We start from the raw sequence: 19,318 nt of genomic DNA on the forward strand, positions 1-19,318 counted from the left end.
TTCCCACTAAATGAAGTACAAATCAAGGCTACCTGAAGTTTCGTAGACAGCCCCTACAAGCATCATATGATTATTGATTATGAGTTTATGATGACCCCTTCTAGCTCTTTTTTTTATAGAAATTCTAGCTCTGCTATGTGGACCGTGCAAGACCAGTTACTGAATCAGGCCGGGAAATGGTCCACGAAGGCCCAACCAAAGCCATCTCCCACCCGACCTGTTGCGCCGGCCGCCGGGAGGAGGAGAGACCCGCCGCCGTCTCGCCTCTTTCCCCTCCCGCAAGCCGCACCGCAGCCGAGCGATCGAGAGTCGGAGGCGGAGGAGGAAGATGTCGAAGTCGTGCAAGGGGCTAGCCATGGAGCTCGTCAAGTGCCTCAGCGAGACCGACTGCGTCAAGGTCAGCCGCGGCTCCCCCTCCCTCTCACCCTCTCTCGCCCCCTTTCTCCTCCCCGGGCCTCCCCGTGCCGCCGCCGCCGCCGCCGCCCTCTTGGTTCGATTCGATTTGGCGTGGTTTAGTTTATATGAATAATCAGGAAGCGATCTCGGATGCTCTGTGCGAGATGGCGCAGTGCTTAACCCATCTGCTCTTCCCTGATGCAGGTTCAGAAGAGGCCGTACAAGGAGTGCGCGGGGGAGAAGGCGCCCAACATCACCAGCGAGTGCGTCGGCCTGCGGGAGACCTACTTCAACTGCAAAAGGGGCCAGGCATGTCTCGAATTGCTCGCTGTGAATCAGCCACACCAGTTGTGATCCATGTTTCGTTGTGCATCACTTCCCCTTTTGATGATTTTGCTTGCAATCGTTGTTCTGTTGCGCTGTTAGATATTGATATTATGTGTGGATGTGAGTAGCTTGCTGAATCTATAGGCGATGAGCTTCTCTGCGATTTATTGCGAATCTGGCGTCCAGCACTTGTTAGGTACTTGAGATGGTACTTGGTCCACTCCCTTGTGGGCGCAACTTTGTTAACTGATGTATTGTTATGAACTGGCTTCTGGTGGTGCAGTTCATATAGCTGGCCGATGACCCCCAATTGAACACGTTTGGGGCCTGCCACAATGCCTGTATTAATGCTATCACAACCAACGTCCAGGGATGCGCTACTGCCATTTACTCTGTTCATATGCTACAGATCGATACAACAATGCCCGAGGCAAATATCTCTAGCGTATGATAGGTTAGGTTTTATTTGTGTCTCTTCTGTATGTCCAAGATTTCAGAGTGAAGGCGAATTTTACATGTCGATAGGTATGCTTTGTTGATTTTACTTTGAATCAAGATATGAGATTCTTTAACCAGATATGCAGGGTCGAGCAAGCTAATAATACCTACAAAAGTTAGATCACTAGAAGCTCCTTCCTTTGAACTGTAATGTACAAGCATTTAAGTAATGGGCCCTTTTCATGTTTGATGCAATAGTTTTAGTATCTATGCATCATACAGCTTATAAGAGACTATATTTTAGGTCGACAAACAGGTTGTTCACAAAAGATAGTAGGCAATGTGAGGAAATAATTGCAACTATAAGCAGCAATCAAAATGTTTTGTCCTTTTCACCTTGCTTGTACAGTCTGAAAAGTAGATCTTGGACTCGCGGTCAGAATTATAATCTCTCTGTAACTACTCTTTAAACCACATATCTTCTAAATATCCTTTAAATACCTGTTATCGTAGATTAAAGGACCAGATTTAGTTAGAAATGCCTGTAGCACCTGGTCCTTTCTTGTTTGATGTATATTTTTTGTAGTATCTATGCATCTTATACAAGTTATAAGAGACTAGTATTTCTTTGCCCTAGAACAAGCTGTGCACAAAAGACGCGTGAGAGGAAAAAAATTACAATTCTATGGACAGTTAAAGGCAAAAAAACCTTTTTTCCCTTTCACCTTGCTTGTACAATAAGAAGAGCAGGGGCATGTTTGGTTGAATACCAGAACACGCCACGCGGATGGTGCGGCCGCGCCGCAGGTGAGCCGAACGAAATCAGTGCCTGACTTTTGGCATGATGTGGCGTACAAAATGAACTAGTGATGCCTAAGCAAGGCGCGGAACACCACAACTCTGGTTATAGCAAACACCGGCAAAGGTTATGTGTCAGGGGGTGTGGCGAGCTGTGGCATGTTGTGGTAACGCACCAAACAGGCGCTAAGATCTGTGATTGGTGGTCAGAATTGGAATCTCTCTGTAACTACTCCTGTACGCTACATCTTGAAATATCCATCATTGTAGATTAAAGGAGCAGATTTAGCTACAAAAGGCTGTAGTATGATAACTTGAGTACATGAAGTCAATAGATGATACATGCATCATGTATTTGTTTTCCTTAATCCATAGTAGTTTGATGCTTTCTTTCAAATTCCATTTCTATATAGTGCTTCAAATCTTTCATCATTGATTCATATCGAGCTTCTGTGTGAATCGTGGATAATAGTAACACCTCTCGTTAACAGCTCATTTCATTTCTTCATATATAGATATAAGCATATATTCAATAGCCCCACATTTATGGTAACCCATTGTCCTTTGGTGTATAAGTTATGAATGCGACATACAGCTACTTTAAGAATATTTTGCGGGTTTGGCCCATTACTATTGCATTAGATATGAATGCTTGTCGCTCTATCCCTCCTTTTTAGAAGGCTATCAATTCCATTGTTCCATATGCTTAACTTCCTTTGGTTGTTTCTTGATTTGCTATAAATTTGATCGTTGTTCTGTTTAGGCCTTTTGTACTCCTTTTTGTTACTCAAGTTTGCAAGTGGAAAATTGCTAATTTTGTTACTCGCTGCAACAGGTTGACATGCGAGCCCGGATACGTGGGAACAAGGGGTATTGATGGTGTGCATGTGAACTCCCTTATCCAGCTGAAACTTGTAGCCGAATTATCACTACAAGACATCTTGCATTCTATATATGCTTTTGATCTCCAATAGAATCGTATGTATTCCCCCCCCCCCCCCCCCCCCCCCTCGCGATAGCATAGAAGAACCAACTCAGCACACGAGTAGATTCAGTCGATGAGAGGGTGCATCGTCTTGTGGAGAAAAGAAATGTTTGATCATAATGCAGTTTGTCTGCAATTTTCTGATATGGAACAGCGGAACTATCAACAAGCATGCGAGTAGTTTTCCCTGTGATGTGAGGTGTATCCCTATGTTACCATCTGACTACTTTTGTTCTGAAACTCCCCAGAAAGAAGAATGGTTTAAAATGTTGGGCAGCTAAGCTGCTTCTTTTCTTAACTGGGAAGCAAGTTGGCTACTAGCTTGAGATAGAAATTTCACTTATAGTGAGTGCGTCCCTTGCTAGAATAGACCATGATCGTCTTTACACGATGGAGCCACTCTGCCGTCGCTCTGTTGAAATGACCTTCTTTGGAAGCAGGTTGCATTTTCCAAGTGATGTATGGCTCGCTGTATTGTACAGTATCCCCAGCCTACTGATGCCGACTGTAGCAGTATCGTATTGCGTTATCGCGTGGCCTATGCTGGTCGTTGATTCGTAGGATTGAATCTGATAGGAATGTTTCTTTTTGGCAGAATTCGTTTGTAAGTATTACATACCATGTGAATGTTAACGTCCCCTCAAACCACTTGCAAAGAATCCTTTGTTCTTTTTCTATGACGCAAGCAAGCAAACAAAAATCCCGTAGAATTTAGGTGAAGGTGACATTGCAATCCTATGTTTTTTTTAATTCCGGCCGTTTTGAAATCCTACTAATCAAAGAAACCACAGTGTAGATTAATTTACTGGCTGGTAAGTTTTAGCATCGCTGTCTGCTTTGGAGGATGGTGGTCTCTTTTGCTGGAGTCGTTTTCAGTTCCGCATGTCTGGGTTTGTTTTGGCTACCGTTTATGCCGACTAGCCAAAGTCACGACGATTATATGGTTGTATTTCTCTGTCCTTTATAGAAAGTTTTTCCTCCAGGTTTTTTTACAGCATTTGGTGCTCCTTTTTGTGGTCGAGGAAGCCCTTTCTTACCTGAAAGCCAGATCCGTGAGTCTTAAGATAGGGGCTTCCTTTTCCATTCACCATCACATCGATGCGATCACCCTAATGGGAGTAGCGCACTCTCATTTTTCCTCTTCCCGATTTCCGTGATGGAAGCCTGTGCCCCCTGCCCGGGGAGAAGGAAAGAAAGGAGCTGGCCAGTACTGCTCGGGATCGAGGCTAATGAGGCAGCTATGATTAAGACCGGATCGGACGTCGATCCCGACGGATGCCGATCGAGTCCTCTGACCTTTTGCGCCGATGCGATGCGTGGCGTCCCAATGCCGCAAAGTGGATTCTGACGTTTCAGGCGCAAGCCACCGGCGGATCTCCCTCGTGTCCGTCACAAGGGATCGGATAGCCTAGGGATCTCTTAATCCCCCTCAGTGGATCCTAATATATTTTCACCGTAAAAAATGTAGTACTCTAGTAACTATTTTTATGAGTTGGTGCTAGTCAAATACTCCCTCTGTCCCATAATATAAGAGTATTTTTGACAATAGTGTAATGTCTCTTATATTATGGACGGATGTAGTATTTAGGGATTTATAACTATACATAGGATCCTTTGATTCAAGGCATTTTCAGGATTAGAATCCTTAAGGATTTTTTGATTTAGATGACTGAATCTTGTACAACTAGTAATTTTCCCTAAATATTCCTCAGTACTACATTTCATAGGTATCCATTCCTCACGAAACTAGACGTGATGGTAGAATGGGCACCCACGCTTGATATCCCAAAATTTCGGATTCTTTTCTAAATTTCCTGGTATTTTTTAATACTGTATTTATATAGGGGTGTGTGGCACCCGAGAGCTCCATGCATTTCCCGTAATTCGCCGTCTTATGTTTCCGCATTATTAGATATATATAATTTTCATGGGGGAGTTCACCGCTACAAATTGCACATGAAGTTGTCTTCACGGGCAGTGAGAAACGGTATTCACAACAACAAAAGAAGTGAGAAACGGACGGGTGTTACATAACCTCATTGTTTGCGATGCACGAGTAGAGGACAGTGGCCAGGACTATCAATGACCATGAGAGCAATCAGAACCAGAGCGCTTGTGTTCTTCTTCAAGACCACCATTTTAAGTACCCCACAAAAATAAAAGTACTCGAAAAAAAAACATTTTGAGAGGCCTGCTGGTACTTCCTTTATGCTTTCCTCTTCTTATATACGTATTTTTTTGTGCATTGCATTGCTCATCTCTCTTGGCGTTATATAGATTAGATGCGTATGGAGGCATTTTTTATTTCATGCTTCTAGTGGCGAATAAACAATATCATCTCCTCCCTCCGTATCAGTTGTGCCTACAAAAACGTCTCATATTTTGGTACAGAGGTAGTATGTGAGTATTTTGGTCGTCAAATAAATCTTTGGTTGACAAACACTCTAATCTTTTGTGTGAACAGCACCTATGGCCGATTTAATGCATTAGTTGTGAAAATTAATATGATAACTTTTATGGTGAAATAAGCAAACGTGTTAATTTTGATAAACGAATACCGTATATTGTGTACGAATATCTTCTAATATAGAATTATTGGAGGTACTAAGAGCATCTACAGTCAGACTCCTCATATTGACCGGGCGGGCACGGGGAGCACTGACCGAACAGGAGAGAGAAAGAAAAAGTTGACCCAACCGGATCCCTCATAGCATCCTTAAATGTCCGGGCTGTCCGGCACTCCTTATATTGCACTCATATATAGGATGAGTTTGAGGTGCGCCCGGGCGTGTCTGATCTATGGTCCTGCATCCGTCACCTGGAATTTGGCCCACCTTTTCTCTTTGTTTATCTCCACCAATCACATGCATGTGACCGGACGTATAGAAAGAAAATGAGAGACATGGTTGTGAAAGTGAAAATTTGCGAGATGCCCGGTCAGTGTCCGCGGACGCGCCCAGTCACGTCCGCGGGCGTTTGAGGCGCCAGATTTGCAAGTTGCGGCTGAAAATGCTCCAAGCGTGGTTATTCGGTACTACGTACTATGTAAAGACATTTTTGGATGGAATGCAGTATGACCAGTGGATAACCGTGATCGGATCGAGTAGCATATACTCCCTCCGTCCCGTAATGTAAGACGTTTTTTGACATTACGCTAGTGTCAAAAAACATCTTACATTACGGAGGGAGTACTGAATAAAACGGAGCTTAAACCCGAGGGGCAGCTAGCTGCTCGGGTAGACGAGAGACCCGATCAATGGAGCTAATTATGCTGCTACTCAGTACTCAGCAGCCACTGAGTGTCCGGCGTTGTAGCTCCGTGCTTGCTGGTGCAGCTGCAGCGAGCGAGCAGTGCGCGCGGCTCGCTCGCCTGACAGCTCGGTTCGAACCGACGCGCCCACCTACCGACACACCCGGTAGCCACTTAACTCTACTTAATCATGACAGGCCCTCACTGACTTAGTAGCTCACTCTGCCGTCACCCTTCCTTGACACTCGCACTACTACTTTGAAGGTAAAGCTTGACTACTAGGCACGCATGCTTGAGCCCTAAGTCACACATGCTTCAAGGTAAGGCTCTCTCTAATGTTGACAATTTGATAAACGTGATGGTTGTGATGTCACGTATGTTGATGACCATGTTCGGACGAAAATTCAGATAGGAACTGGCAAACTGGAGTGCACACCGCAAGGGAAGGACGCCGTGTGTTTTTTTTTTCTAGAGGAGAAGGGCGCCGTACTTGACCACCAACTGCCTGCTTCCTTCGAGACTCTGAAATCCAGATGTTTTTTTTCTACATAATATGCCTGGTCATGCATGCGTAACTGTGCATACATATTCTGCACATGTCACTGGCGAATTTTTGACCCGGAGTCCAAAAAGGACACGATCCATTTAATTAAGAAAATGAGAATTGTTTGGTTAATTATGGAAAATCAAAAAAAGGACCCCATAAATCCCGAACGTTCGGATTTTAAGCATGTCATCCCGAACATTCTTTCATGACACTTTTAGTTGACGCGAGGTGGCAACTTTAGTTGTTAAAACATGGCAACTTTGTCTCAATTTTTTTTGCCCGAAAATTGCCTTTTTTGCCAACCTCGCGTGAACTGAAGTTGTCACGAAAAAAGTATGAGTTGCCATGCTTAAAATCCGAACGTTCGGGATTTATCATTTCCAAAAAAAATGAAACAATACGCCCAAACAGGGCACCACTGGCCGACCTGGCTTCCCTGTCATACGGAGGAGCCAAAGTCCGCTGAAGCAAAAGCCAGCGGAGTGAGTAATTCCCGCCAAAGCAACCAATGCAGAGGAGCACCGCTGAGTGTCGGCACAGGGCATCAAAAATTCACAGCATTAGATTCCCGCCCGTGAAAATCATCGTCGTCCGCGCATGGGAATCAGCGCCGTCTGCAACAGGGACGCTGTCACGCGCGTGCAGCAGCTATAGTGGTGCCGCCTCCTGCAATGGCGGCCTGGCCCACGCCTCGGCCCGCGCGCAGTAGGAGCTGTCGGCTCGGGAGCGGCAGCCGCAGCGCTGGCCGCCTCGTACGGTGGCGGCAGGGCCCACCTGGCTTGGCCCGTTCCGTCCCAGCTCCCGGCTCTGTAGAACTCCCGTTTTACCTGGGCGGCCGCCTCCTGGCGTGGCGGCAGGGTCCGCCGCCTCCAGCCGTGGCGGCAGGTGCCACATGTCGCCTGCCGCGCCTGCCGCCACGGCCGAGGGGGTCCTTTTTGTCTATTTCATCCGGAGGGGGTCTTTTTTGGCAATTCCAGTAGGCAGGGGGTCTCTTTTTCGACAAAAAATCGGCTGCCCACAAACAATACTCGCACACATCACCGAAAAAAAACTATATCAAGGTTATCATCACTTTTATTCGAGCAAGCGACTCCAATTTTAGTGCACTCAACCATCAATGACGTCTCGCCACGACAAACACACAAGACCTGGGCCATGCCAAACGATCGGCCACAAGCGTCGGCGACAAGGCAACTCCAAGTCCGAAGGCAAGCTAAGGGAAGAAATATGCAAGGTTGGCGCCGTGAAGGATCGACGAGCCGGACCACCCGCCGTAGGTCATCGTCACAACTTGGGCCTCGCCATTGCAACTTTGGCTCCTCCGTATGCAGACCCCAATGACGCCACAAACATGCCGAAGAGCTGACTACCACAACCTTGTCGCGACCTCGACCTCGCTCATCCCCATCGATATTGTCACACGAGCCACCGACGACCACTACCTCGAACCATGAGTCCCTCTGACCGGATACGTCTCCAGAGCTATGCCCCCAAGAGGGAACACAACGCCTAGCAAAGCTCATAGCATTACACCATCCGATCCAGGAGACCCAGTTCTAGAGTTTTCCCTGGAGAATCTCGGGCACAAAGGCGAGAATTGCACACCAGGCGCTTCCAACAAGGTAACAAGACCCATAGACGCCGCGTCAACGGCTCCGGCCACAACCGAAGCACGGCTTTCACCGGTAGCCTCGCACGCCCAAGGCCACGACCGGTCAGGCCACCAAGTCACATATGAATTCATGATGCACTGCAACAACAGATCCACACTGAGCAAAAATACTAACCCCAAGAGGGCTTGTGGTCTGGCGCCACAAACCGGTGACCCAAAGATGCACCTTACCAATCGTACCGTGGTTAATTTGTGTACACCCTCCCCAAGAAAGATGATTCCTAGTCGACAAGGGCTTCCTGCCTCCTGTTGGCGTTGTCGTCCGTCTACCTCATCTCCCATGGTCTTAGGGCCATGGAGGCACGGTAGACTCCGACTCTTGCTTGGGGCAGGGGGCTCCTGATCAGTTTCAGGTGTTTCTTTTGGGTTGATTAGGGTTTGTGTCCGTCTTAAGAAGGCGAGGCGGCAACGGCAACCTAAAGATGGAATAAGGTCCTACCGCCATAGCCCCGTCCCGACGGTGCATCTAGCGTCACTGGAGGGCGTGTGGAGTTGTGTCTCCGGCGGAACTCGTGGGGCTCTGCCGGTGTTGGTCTTTGGTGGACTTTATGGATCCAGTCTATGTTCGTATGTCTACAGGTTGGATCCTTTCGATCTATGCTTCTCTTCATCAGCGACGGTTGCTATTTTGGTGCGCTAGTCCTGTCAGGCCTTAGCACAACGACTACCCGACTGTCTGCTACAACAAGGTTTGACCAGCTCCGGTAAGGGAGGGGTGATAATGGCGGCGCGTCTTCGGCCCGCTCCAGTGATTATAGTCATTGCTAGGTAGTCTAAGGATCTAAATATAATTTCTTACTTCTGATGAATAGTTTGGAAGTGTTTTGCAAAAGAGAAAAAGAAAAGTTGCACCTTCGCTGGGCAGTGAGGTACTGAGGTTAATGAAGAAGTACATTCAGATGGGCTAGTTGCACCTTCACTGAGGCAGGACGTGGGCAGTGAAGTGAACCAGATTCCCCAGGGACCAGGGCAGAGTCAGTGAGTGCCAGAGTATCCACACTGACATTCTCTTTTCCTGCCACAGAAAGGCCTCTGCCATGCATTCTCCCGCGCATGCACGAAACTCCACTACCTGATGCTCCTAAACTAACCGTGATCAGATTCACCACCCACAGCTCACCAACCCGTCCAAGCAGAGCGGAGCAGAGCAGTCACCCCTCACCAACACACAGAAAAGATCAAAACTTTCTCCCCATCTTCTCCTCTCGTTTCGTTCGTGCATATCATATCTGATCTCATCTCTCTTCCCCCGAAACAAGGGGAGCACACTTTGTCAAGCTAACGGCCCCTCGGCTCCCGCTATCTATCCATCTATAAGTGCGACATCCCGAACCAACCTCCAGGATCCTGATCTCCCACGGAATAGAAAGTTGAGATTTTCCCGGTTCAGAATACGAGCCTACAGCAGGAAGGTGCGTGCATGATCATGAGGCCGCGTGGGCTTCCGGCGGCGGCGGCCAGGCTCCGGCCGCACCTCCCGCGCGTCACCGCCTTCCTCATCGTCTTCTCCGTCGGGTACTCGCTCGGCATCGTCTCGTCGTCCGCCCGCCCGTCCACGCCCAAGCCGTCGCAGACCGTCATACGGCCGCACGCCGCGCACCTCACCGCGGCCTCCTCGGCCGGCGTCACGGCCTCGTCGAACGGCACGGGCGCGGGCGCGAGCGCGAGCTACCCGCGGTCGCCGCCGCACGACCTGTTCCGGTTCGGGGACAAGTGCGGGGAGCCGGTGCCGGCCGAGGACGTGGTGAAGACGCTTCTTGACAAGCTGTTCGACGGCGAGAGCCCGTACGCGAGCTTCCCGCCGGCGCACACGGCCGCGCTGCTCCACCCGGCGGCGGCGCGGCCGCGCGGGTGGGGGTCGACGGGGGCGGTGTTCGCGGACCTCATCGAGGAGGTGCGCCCCGACGTGATCGTGGAGCTGGGCGCCTTCCTGGGCGCCTCGGCGCTCCACATGGCGGCCGTGGCCCGGAACCTGTCGCTGTCCCCGGCCATCCTCTGCGTGGACGACTTCCGCGGCTGGCCGGCCTTCCGCGGCCGCTTCCGCCGCGACGTCCCGCAGCAGCGGCACGGCGACGCGCTGCTGCTGCCGCAGTTCATGGCCAACGTGCTGGCGGCGGGGCCCGAGGCCGCGGCGGCGGTGCTGCCGCTGCCCTTCTCCACGGCGTCCACGCTCGGGGCGCTGTGCCGGTGGGGCGTGTACGCGGACCTCATCGAGGTGGACGCGGGCCACGACTTCCACTCGGCGTGGGCGGACATCAACCTGGCGTGGGCCGTGCTGCGCCCCGGCGGCGTCATGTTCGGCCACGACTACTTCACGGCCGCCGACGACCGCGGCGTCCGGCGCGCCGTGACGCTGTTCGCCAGGGTGAAGGGCCTCACCGTGCGGCCCCACGGCCAGCACTGGATCCTCTCCCCGAAGCCGCGCGGCGACGGCCGGTGACGCGCGCGTGCTCTCGGTCGGTCTCTCCGGTGTGCGTGCCCGTGCTTGTCGCCGTCACCGGCGGGGCCTGCCACGCACTCTCGCGAGGCATCCAGCGGAACGGAAACCCACCATACGTGTCCACGTCCCAGAGCAGGGCAGGACGAAAAGCTTACGTACGCGCCTTGTCCCCGGTCTCTCTGAACTTGCGATCGAGGTGTTCGTTCGTTTGGGCCGCCATTTTTCTTTTCTCCACCAAACAACACATTCTTCTTACACGGCGAGGAATCAACAAGCACGATTGTGCACGCACGTCCATTGTACATCAAAGGTAGATGAAAAGCTGTTGTCATGTTTGGTAACTTATTACTTATCGACCAAGATGAGATTGATTGTTTATCTTCTGGTAAAGAAAAGCAGCGGGGTTTTTCCAGTACGGAGATGGTGATAGGTGATGGATGGACTTGTGCACAGTACGTAGTGGAGGATGATGTGGTTCGCGCACCAGCCGGCTGCCGGAGGGAGGAAGCTTTAGCTAGAGCCAGAGCTAGAAGAAGGTGACGGTGCGACCGAAAGCGCTGAGGACGACGTACGTACTGGATGCTTAGCGTGGGAGTGGCAATGGTGGGAAAGGGAGAGAGTAGTGGCCAAACTGGTTAGGTGGTTCGTTAATAAATTTGCCTGTTGGTTCGATCATCATCTTCGAGTGATTTACAAGTCAATCTCTCCTGTGACCGGTCGAGCCCACGGAGCACGTAGTATTAGCTAGGCTTCTTCGCACGTACCCCGCTTGGATTAATCTGCTGGACGGATGCAGGTTCTTTGGATTTTTCGATCTGGGAGTGCGTGGAGGAGACGCACCACGCGCGCTGAACCTCACGCAAGAAAGTCAGGAACCCTGGACTGAAATCCATTTGATACTTCCGTTTTTGCTTGGCTGTTCCGCAGCAGCCGTCGCTACCCGACTATGTCAGCATTACACTGGCGTGCCCGTGATATCCGACTCGGTCAATGCATACATACGTTGATGTATCTTTTGATGCATCTGTTGTCACTGTGCGCCTTCTTAACGAAAGCATAAACATAGTTACATGTCTCACAACTATGCTGTCTCATCAGATTAGAGTGTCCCACCAAACGTGTGGGTCTTGTCGGTTACACCACTACAAGGCTTTCTCGGACGTTGACGGGAAACAAGTGGTATGGCGCGCGGCTGGCGTCACGTATTTTATGTTCACAGTTATGTAAAAAAGCTGTCAACCAACGACGCAAGTGGCCCGTAACACTAACCTGAAGCTTTTACAGTTTTACTTTCTCTCTTTCGCAATAGCTAAATGTTAGTCGACTGACGTTTTTTATTTGGGCCACTTAATTTCGAGAAGGAAGAAGAAAGCGTTGGAAATGAAGGAGACGGCAAGGTCGCCGGTGCCGGGGAGGAACAACCCTACTATCTATCTTAGCTAGGGTGGCAGGTGGCGGGTTGGGTGCTGCTTCGCCGGAGAATTTTTCATGCGCGGTGGAAGCAAGCGGCGACGCGACGGTTCGAAGGAAGAAGAAGAACAACCGGAGTTTGAAGAAGGATATCTCGCCATTTATTTCGCACCAGACGGCTGAAAACAGGAACTGGCCTAATTTTTTTTCACGCAACTGACATGCATATAACCACGCGCTTTTGTTTTTACGGAACTAACCTCAAGCTCATTTAGAAAGCAGAGAGTACGTACGGCTACGTAGGGATGAGTCTAGTCTACGGTGGCGACTGAACTGCTCTTGCTGGGTTCCGTTCAAATATATGGAGATCGGTGTGCCCCAAAATCCACATTCGCCGGTCTAGAATCGCCGTCAAACTTTCGAGCGCGCAACAAAACATTGACCAGATTAATTTGTTTAAGGAATACATGTCAGATTTGCCTGAAAAAAGAAGAAGGAAGATCACAGATGCTAGTAGATCAGATGAGTAAGCCCTTCGTCACGATGACCAGCGTGTCCGTGGCTGGTTGGAAAGGACCCGATCGGGAATGGCGGCGGCGCACGGGCCGTGGATGTGGACCTACGGCGGCCGGCTCGGCTGGGGTACGTGCATCCGGTGGGCGCGCGATCGAGCTAGCTGCTGGTTTCATTTTGTCTTTTTTAGGGTATGGTTGCATTTCGTCCCTCCACGAATCGCCAGAGCGTACAAACATTATATAACAGGCCGATCGATCGAGCTTGGGTGTACGTGTGCGGGTCGGCCTTGAACGATTCTGATCGTGTCGCTGTGTGTATTCCACATCTCGTTTCCGCGACAGGTTGTTGAAATGGTATTGTATGTTTTTTTTTAGGGAAATGGTATTGTATTATTATTTCTTTGAAACGGATGAAAAACTTTGCCTCAAGAAGTTTAGACAAGGTTTCATGCTTACAGGACCACACAGGTCCAATGAAAACAGAAGGGATCACTCTTTCGAAACTAAATTGCCCGGAGATCTAGCCTCGGCTATCACCCATGTCTTGGCCTCCTCCTTGATTATTGCCACCACTCTCGTGGGCAGAGATTCCTTGTTGCGAAAGCCCCGAGCATTTCTCTCGTTCCTGATTTCCCAGCAGACAAGCATTTGCGGGGAGATTCCCGCCTTTCTAGAATAGCTAGGTCGTCCCACGTTAGCGGACCACCATTGCTTGACCGTCTATATATCACTCCATAAGTGCGTTGTGGACTACATTCCCAGTCAATCATAAATCATGTTCCAGAGACTCTAAAGGTATAGCGGCATTTGAACAGCCGCACAATCACTCTCCAAGATCACGGGCTTATAGTTATGAATATTTTCTTTGAGCCAATTATAACTATGAATCAATATGTCTGGCGGCTACATGCCTCCCTAAATGGGCAGGCCCAGTACAGGAACGAGCGCCTTGCTTGGTGCTTTCTTGGTAGGGCACGCGTTCTCTTCTGCCACGCATCCGAAAGGAGTCTTACATAGATTGGATTATTTCCGATCAAGATTTTTTGGCAAAGAGATAGCGAGAGAAAGAAATATCGACTGGCCAAATGGAATGTGGTTTGCCGTCCCAAAGACCAAGGCGGGTTGGGCATTCATGACCTTGAGGTTAAGAATAGGGCCCTCCTCGGCAAATGATTGTTTAAATTACTGACGAAAGATGGTGTATGGCAAACCCTTCTAAGGAGGAAATATGTGGGTTTCAAGGCGGTATCCCAAGTATACTGAAAGCCTGGGGATTCTTATTTTTGGGCGGGTCTAATGGCTACGAAGAAATATTTCTTTTGCTATGGATCCTTCTCCATTAAGGATGGCTCGGAAATTAGATTCTGGGAGGACAACTGGCTAGGAGATGCCACACTCCGGGAACAATATCCGGCTCTATACAATATTGTGTGTCACAAGGGTGATACTATCACTATGGTAATGGAATCATTTCCGCCAAATGTGACGTTCAGAAGAGATTTAATTGGACCCAGACTCCAATCTTGGAACACCTTGCTGCAGCGGTTGTCCACGGTGCAATTGTCACATGGATCTGATGTCTTCCGATGGAACCTCCATGGGAATGAACAATTCTCAGTGGAGTCAATGTATAGAGCGTTAATCCAGTCTGATGTGCCAGTTGATAATAATAAAAAGATCTGGAAGATGAAAATACCTCTTAAGAATAAAATCTTTGCATGGTATCTTCGTCGCGGAGTCATTCTTACTAAAGATAACCTTATTAAGAGGAATTGGCATGGAAATACGCAATGTGTCTTTTGTCACCATGATGAGACAATAAAACATTTATTCTTTCAATGCAAATTGGCTCGTTCTATATGGTCAATCATCCAAATAGCTTCTGGCTTGTATCCATCCCACAGTGTTGCTAATGTATTTGGCAAATGGTTACATGGGATTGATCACATGTTTAGAACTCTTCTCAGGGTGGGAGCGCTTTCCGTTATTTGGTCGCTTTGGCTATGTAGAAATGATAAGGTTCTTAATGATAAAAGTACTTCTCTGATGCATGTTATCTATAGATGTTCCGGGACTCTTCGTTTATGGTCCTCTTTACAACGCTTGAAGAATCGAAACCTGTTTACGGAGGTGCGTACACAGTTGGAGGCTACGACGGGGGATACTTTTACACAATATGGGTGGCAGCATGATCTTAGGATTGCCCCCCCCCCCCCCCCCCCCCGCTTTAGGCGTTATACAGACTCTACATGTCTCTTTGTATTTCACATTTTTTATTTTTTGTTTGTGTGAGAAGACTTTATTTGGTTGTGTGCATCTTAGTTATGCAGAGGCCGGGTGTAATACTTAAATCTTTTAAGTAATAAAAAGTGCCCTTTTCGAAAAAAATCCACTACACATGCATGTCCCATTCTGGAGTTTTTTCTTGTTTTCTTATTACTTTATTTATATTTCTGAAATTTTTACTATATGAAAAAATAGTTTCAGTGTTCTTGAAATGTTACTACACACTAAAAATGACCATGAAATGTAAAAATTTGTCCACGCAATAAAGAAAAATTACACACCATTCAGAAGAAAAGGTTCGTAACGTTTAAAAAATATTGATATGCACGGAAATATTATTCATGACATTTTTCGGAAATTTCAATGTAATGTAAAATTTTATTCACGCAGTTTTTAAATTATGTCATAATTTTATTTATAAAATTTTAGCACATTTAGAAAAATGTTCATGACATAATTTTATTTTATGTTTTAATGTAAAAACGTTATGGAATACAAAAAATGTTTGTATCATTTAAAAGATTGTTCATAATACTTAAAAATGCTGACATGTTTAAAAATCATGAGAAAAGTAAAACAAAAATGTTTAAAATGTATTCATAAAATGTTCCATGTGTATTGTGAAAAATATGTCAAAGTTTATTTGAAAATATTTAGAAAAAGAAGTTTAGCTGGTACTTCAAAATTTATCGATGTGTATATAAGAATGTTCATACATTAAAAATTATTCATCAAAATATATAACTTTTTATAACTTTCTTCACACAATTTTGCAAAAAAATGTTAATGTATATAAAAATAATATGCCTACACAAAAATTCTGTTAACTACAAATTTCATGAATTTGAAAATCAAAACTAAGAAAAAAAGAATTGGAGAGGAAAACGAAAGGTAAAAACAGCACGTCGTAAAAAGAAATGTCGACGTGTATTTAAAAATGTTCATACTTTTATAAAAGATGTTCTTGAAAACATAAACCATTGTTTTGCATAATTTTGGAAAACATGTTCATGACATATGGAAAAACGTTTCTACATAAAACATAAAACCAAAAAAAAAACAAAAACCAAAAAATTTCCTTTTGAGAACTTCTACAAAGGTAATCGTGTATTTTCCAAGTTAGTCAACATGCATTTTAGAAAAGTGTTTCATCACATATTTAGAAAATGGTCACCATGTAGTTTACATACATACATTGTGTATTTCAAATAACATTCTTTGCGAATTAAAAAAACTTCATCATGTCATGTTTCAGACTGGTTCGACTGGTACTTTAAGAAAATCCTTAATTTTATAAAACGTGCATCGTTTTTAAGAAAACATTTGTGAGCACTTTTTATTTAGACGGATACTTTTCTAAATACGGACCACTTTTCAAAACACCTCACCATTTTTGAAAATGCACAAACCTTTATTTATGTGAACAATAAAAATGCATGAAAACTTGATGAGTATATTATCCAAATATGTTTTATAGAACATTTCTAAAAATACATAAGTCATACTAAAAAATGTAAACAAAGGAAAAAGAACTCTGCGCTAAACTAGATTTTTTTAGGGCTAAAAGCTGCTTTATTCATAAACGATAATCATAGGAATACAAATAATATATGGGGTTCTTGTGAGCCAAAGATGGCGTCCATAGGCTAAACTAGTCGCAGCTTTCGCGAGCATATGTGCTTCAAGATTAAATTCGCGGTTCTCGTGGACTAGCTCCGAGAATGTGAACATCTGCATCTTTGCCTTAATCTCCTCCAGAAGCAGTTTGCTTGGGACTACATATGGTTCTTCAATGTGCTTGAGTGTAGCAACACAATCTGGACCTTCTGAAGATTTAAATCGAGCGCCAAAGATATAGTTTTGCTACATGCCATTGCTTCAAGCGTCTCTGGATTAGTTAGATCATCAATTACCACAGTTGAAGCACCGAGGAGAAGTCCTGTGTAATCACGGCATACCACAACAATTGCTCCTCTATCATGTTGACGAGCTAGCATCGCGTCAACATTCACCTGTGCCCAGCTGGTGGTGCCCTCCACTTCTTCCTGCGCTGCATGATGGGATCCCTCCTAGGTGGGTGCACTAACTTTTGCTTCACCGGAACAAGCTCCAAGTCAGAAATATAATTGTTGATGAAACACAAGGTCGAATGCCGCGATTGATATTGTTGTTTGTGTATGGCCTTTTTTCGAACCCACCATATTGACCAGAGTGTTACTATGGCTTTGATGAACTGTTCTTCATTGGCTGATCCATGTAGTTCAACCAACCAAAGACGAGCATCATCAATTCTGATTGTTACCATATGCTGGACTAGCTCTTCATCCACCATGTCCCGAACACACTTCGCCATGTGATAATCTATAAGGATGTGTTTCCAAGTGTCCACAACCTCATTGCAGTTGCAGATCATACTTACATTTGTTTCTGAGCGCGCCTAGCTTGTACACTGGAACGAGCGCGCCTTGCGCTACTGGACTTTGCCCATAGTGGGGCGCATATATGTAGACGAACCGTGTAAAACCTCATCCCCCATGGCCCGGCAAAAAGGAAAATCGAACATATAACCGAAATTAGTGTTAATGGGTGCCTTTGCAAAGGTCACTTCCACCATCTCTGGTGCTGACAAGGAAACACTGCATGTCCGTCAGTTGTCACAACCCGAGAGTTTTTCTCTTCTTTTTTTCCGTAGATTCATTTTTTTCAAAATGTTTTATCTCTTGAACCACCCGTACAATTTACGAACCATTTTCATCGTTGGATTTCTCGTGCTGAGATCTTTGAAATTAGATCTCGTGATAATAGGTTTGGACAAACCTTCTTCATGGAAAAACCAGAAATAAAAAAACAAAAACCCAAAAATACGAAACCAAAAAAATTGGAACCTGAAAGCATGGTTGTGTTCTTTTTTCTTTTTTCGAGAAGCACAGTTTTGCTTCTCGTGAAAGGACATGTTGCGCTTCTCGCAGAAGCATAGCTGTGTGCTTTTCCCTTTTTTGGGAAGCACAACTGTGCTTCTCGCGAAAAAGCGCTCCTTTGCGAACAAATTCAGCAAAACCTAGGTAAAATCAGTCAAAAACCACAACCCCCTCCCAAAAAATAAATAAAGTAAATGCACATAAACACGAAAACGCATGCAGAAAAAAATAAAATCCTGAAGGTGCACCCAGGGCGTGACATATGGCAGTGTCTGGGTGAACAACTTGGCACGTTCTAGAGGCGAGAAAAGTTACCGCTACGATTGCCCCGAAAGGGGTATCCGTCAGCTTTTTTTAGGGGTAAAACCAAACTTTATTCAGGAAAATCCACAGACAGTGGGATACATGTTTGGCCATGGGGTTGAACCGCAACATGTGGCGACCCCTAAAACCCGAGCCCACACAAGGTGTCTGCCAGGCCGACCGAGTGCATTGTCCTTGTAATTTGTAAAACATGCTCATATCATTTCCAAAAAAAAATTTGTTCATCCCATTTAAAATTTGTTCATGTAGTGTAAAAAATTGTTTGTGTGAAATTTTACAAAATGTTTGTACTACATATTAAAAATATGTTCAACATGTATACAAAAAATGTACAAGTGTATTTACTTAAAAATTTCAACGTGTATTTAAAAAAATGTTCATCATATATTTAAAAACAATGTCAAGGTGTATCTAAAAAAATGTTTGACATGCACTAAAAAATTCAGCAATTATTTAAAAAATGTTCAACATATATCAGAAATTTTCAGCATGTATAAGAAAAAAGTATAATGTGTATTTGAAAAATGTTCAACGTCTATTTGAGAAAATTTGCATCATGTATTTTAAAAATGTTCAAGGTATATCTAAAAAATGTTTCAGATGTACTAAATAAAATTCAACATGTATTTAAAAATGTTTAACAATTTTTTTTGAAACATCTATTTAATATTAAACGCGTACTAAAAATAAATCAGCATGTATACGTAAAATGTACAAGGTGTATTATAAAAACTCCGTAATTAACAATGAATAAAAAAATAAAGGCAAAAAAGGAAGAAAAAAAACGAAAGCTGAAAAAGAATACCATATGAAAAATTTACTGAAAAAGCCCAAAATAAAACTCATTAAAACCGATAGAAAAACAAAAAACGCTTTCCAAAATTATTTCACACGGATCGATAGAACCTTTCCAAAAACTGTGCAATCGGGCAGGGCCACTAAGGAAAACCCTTTGTGGCCAGGCTATCTTCCACTTTGTAGTAGGCAAGATAGAACTTTTGTGACCTTATAA

General features: G+C 45.7%; 2 protein-coding genes across 2 annotated transcripts; both read left to right on the forward strand.

Annotated features, from left to right (window-relative positions):
- The first annotated feature begins 172 nt into the window (after window positions 1–172).
- On the forward strand, window positions 173–3,137 carry LOC109764305 (uncharacterized). The gene is made up of 3 exons (XM_020323145.4): window positions 173–397; window positions 601–705; window positions 2,795–3,137. Exons 1-3 carry the CDS (start codon window positions 329–331, stop codon window positions 2,834–2,836), a joined length of 216 nt encoding a protein of 71 aa, XP_020178734.1. The 5' UTR covers window positions 173–328; the 3' UTR covers window positions 2,837–3,137.
- Window positions 3,138–9,386: 6,249 nt separating this feature from the next.
- LOC109764295 (uncharacterized) lies at window positions 9,387–11,231 on the forward strand. The gene has a single exon (XM_020323138.4). The coding sequence runs from the start codon at window positions 9,834–9,836 to the stop codon at window positions 10,851–10,853; it is 1,020 nt and encodes a 339-aa protein (XP_020178727.1). The 5' UTR covers window positions 9,387–9,833; the 3' UTR covers window positions 10,854–11,231.
- Window positions 11,232–19,318: the final 8,087 nt, after the last annotated feature.

The sequence above is a fragment of the Aegilops tauschii genome, chromosome 5 (genome assembly GCF_002575655.3).
Source record: "Aegilops tauschii subsp. strangulata cultivar AL8/78 chromosome 5, Aet v6.0, whole genome shotgun sequence".
Taxonomy (NCBI): domain Eukaryota; kingdom Viridiplantae; phylum Streptophyta; class Magnoliopsida; order Poales; family Poaceae; genus Aegilops; species Aegilops tauschii.